The 3237-nt window shown below is 57.5% G+C and overlaps 1 protein-coding gene across 1 annotated transcript; it reads right to left on the bottom strand.

Moving 5' to 3' along the window:
* Nucleotides 1-286: 286 nt before the first annotated feature.
* Nucleotides 287-1386, bottom strand: LOC116970291 (neurexin-1-like; the record flags this gene model as incomplete). Its single annotated transcript, XM_033016962.1, has 2 exons — nucleotides 287-414; nucleotides 1213-1386. Coding segments are annotated over 2 exons (302 nt in total), but the record flags the coding sequence as incomplete, so codon positions are not given.
* Between the last annotated feature and the right edge of the window lie 1851 nt (nucleotides 1387-3237).

Below are 3237 nucleotides of genomic sequence, written 5' to 3'. Positions count from 1 at the left end.
CTCCGCCCTGCGACCTCCGTGTAGCCACAGCTTCTACACCGGCTGAGCCACCTCTTTGGCGTGTCGGAGGAGAAAACCCAGGGGGAGAACGTGCAAACTCCGTACAGACAGCACCTGTGGTCGGGATGGAACTCGGGTCTCTGGCGCTGTGAGGCAGCAGCTCTACCCGCTGAGCCAGCGCGCTGCCTGGAGTTCCCTGGGTGCCGGTGAAGGTTCCACTGCAAGTTAACTCTACAACACAGAGGATGCCAGCCCTGCCAATGTGGCCCACGGGACAGGCGGGCGGTTACTCACGGTAATTGCACAGGGTTCCCCCGAAGGAAGTCATGCTGCAGTCGCAGGTGTAGCCGTCCCACTGCTGCATGCAGGCCCCCTGGTTGGCACACGAATCCTCCTGGCATGTGGTGCTGGGGCCTGCCGACACCACACGTGGTTAGGAATAGGAAGGAACCCCAGATGCTGGTCGACACGCCCACCGAGTACCGAGTACAAAGAAGGGTCTCCGCCCGAAAACGTCACCCATTCCTTCTCTCCAGAGATGCTGCCTGTCCCACTGAGTTATCCCCCCTCACTCCCCGACCCCCCCTCACTCCCCGACCCCCCCTCACTCCCGACCCCCCCCTCACTCCCCGACCCCCCCCTCACTCCCCGACCCCCCCCTCACTCCCCGACCCCCCCCCTCACTCCCCGACCCCCCACTCACTCACCGACCCCCCCCTCACTCCCCGACCCCCCCCCTCACTCCCCGACCCCCCACCTCACTCCCCGACCCCCCCCCACTCCTCCCTGACCCCCCCCCACTCCTCCCTGACCCCCCCTCACTCCCCGACCCCCCCCTCACTCCCCGACCCCCCCTCACTCCCGCCCCCCCCCATCACTCCCCGACCCCCCCTCACTCCCCTACCCCCCCTTCACTCCCCGACCCATCCGCGCACTCCCCGACCCCCCGGCCTCACTGCCCCGACCCCCCCTTCACTCCCGACCCGCCCCCCTCACTCAAAAGACCTCCCCCCTCACTCCCGACCCCCCCCTCACTCCCCGAACCCCCCCCCACTCTCGCCCGACCCCCCCCTCACTGTCCCCCCTCCCTCTCTTCACTCCCACCCCCCTCACTTCCCAACCCCCCCCCTCACTCCCGACCCCCCTCCCCACTCCTCCCTGACCCCCCCTCTCTCCCAGTTCCCCCCCAATCCCGTCCCCGGGCAGACTTACCTCCACACCCTCGCTCGATCAGTCCCACCCGATGCAGGGCGTCGGCGATGAGGTCGGGCAGGCGCCCGTTCAGGTCGATGGAGGCCAGGCAGCCCTGGAAACCTTCGCGGGAGGCCACCAGCTTGGGGAGGCTGCTGAACATGCCCTTGTTGAGTCCTCCCACGTACAGCTCCCCTGCAGCAGGAGGGAAGCGAGAGAGGGTCAGATATAGGGACTGCCCAGACACACCCTGCCCAGTTAAACCAGATATAGGTTTCCACCGAAGATAGACACAAATTCATAAGGTCATCATATTGAATGGCGGTGCAGGCTCGAAGGGCCGAATGGCCTCTACTCCTGCACCTAATTTCTATGTTTTCTATGTCTATGTTAAGTGAGAAGAGCAGAATTAGCCCCATCAAGTCTACTCCGCCATTCAATCATGGCTGATCTATCTCTCCCTCCTAGCCCCATTCTCCTGCCTTCTCCACATAACCCCTGACACCCGCACTAATCAAGAATCTATCTATCTCTGCCTTAAAAATATCCACTGACTTGTGGCCTCCACAGCCGTCTGTAGCAAAGAATTCCACAGATTCACCGCCCTCTGACTAAAGAAATTCCTCCTCATCTCCTTCCTAAAGGAACGTCCTTTAATTCTGAGGCTGTGCCCTCTGGTCCTAGACTCTCCCACTAGTGGAAACATCCTTGTCCTCTGTAAATTGTAAAGTGTGCAGGACAGCGCTTGTGTATGGGTGATCGCGGGCCAGCACAGACTTGATGGGCTGAAGGGCCTGTTTCCTGGCTGTATCTCTAACATCTCTGACCACATCGTAGAGTGATACAGCGTGGAAACAGGCCCTTCGGCCCAACATGCCCACACCGGCCAACATGTCCCAGCTATACTAGTCCCACCTGCCTGCGTCTGGTCCATATCCCTCCAAACCTGTCCCATCCATGTACCTGTCGGTATAGTCCCAGCCTCAACTACCTCCTCCGGCAGCTCGTCCCATACACCCACCACCCTCTGTGTGGAAAAGTTACCCCTCAGATTCCTATTAAATCTTTTCCCCTTCACCTTGAACCTGTGTCCTCTGGTCCTCGATTCCCCTACTCTGGGCAAGAGACTCTACCCGATCTATTCCTCTCATGATTTTATACACCTCTATAAGATCACCCCTCATCCTCCTGTGCTCCAGGGAGTAGAGTCCCAGCCTGCTCAACCTCTCCCTGTAGCTCGCACCCTCTAGTCATGGCAACATCCTCGTCAATCTTCTCTGTACCAGCTTGACGACCAGGTTTTCCTGTTTGGAGCAACCAAGGCCGGCTGTGAAGATGCGGCTCGTAGCCAGCCAGCCAGACTGCAGCTGCAGAGGCTACAGTAGCCTCAGACTAAATCCCACAAAGCAACAAAGGACATCTCCACAGGCTACTCTTGGCTCAGATCTCTGAAGCTTGCCCTATCATCGGCAGTCCTGAATCGAATATCACTTTCACTGGTGTACTGTGCATCAATCTCGGCTACATATCTCCCACTAACACATTTCCAATCTCTTAGTCACTCTCGTGAAAGTTAAATGATAAATCTGTGCAATATACTTCAGTTTAAATACAGGCACCCCATCCACCAACTGAAACGACACTAACGTACCATGAGCGTTTGATGGCACTGGGCCTGTACTCGCTGGAGTTTAGAAGGATGAGAGGGTCACCTCATTGAAATTTACAGAATAATGAAAGGCCTGGGTAGAGTGGATGTGGAGAAGATGTTACCACTAGTGGTAGAGTCTAGGACCAGAGGGCACAGCCTCTGAATTAAAGGACGTTCCTTTAGGAAGGAGATGAGGAGGAATTTCTTTAGTCAGAGGGTGGTGAATCTGTGGAATTCTTTGCCACAGACGGCTGTGGAGGCCACAAGTCAGTGGATATATTTAAGGCAGAGATAGATAGATTCTTGATTAGTGCGGGTGTCAGGGGTTATGGGGAGAAGGCAGGAGAATGGGGTTAGGAGGGAGAGATAGATCAGCCATGATTGAATGGTGGAGT

Source organism: Amblyraja radiata, unplaced genomic scaffold (genome assembly GCF_010909765.2).
Source record: "Amblyraja radiata isolate CabotCenter1 unplaced genomic scaffold, sAmbRad1.1.pri scaffold_703_ctg1, whole genome shotgun sequence".
NCBI classification, from domain to species: domain Eukaryota; kingdom Metazoa; phylum Chordata; class Chondrichthyes; order Rajiformes; family Rajidae; genus Amblyraja; species Amblyraja radiata.
Note: the sequence above shows the minus strand (reverse complement) of the source record. Positions and strands in the feature narration are given on the sequence as shown.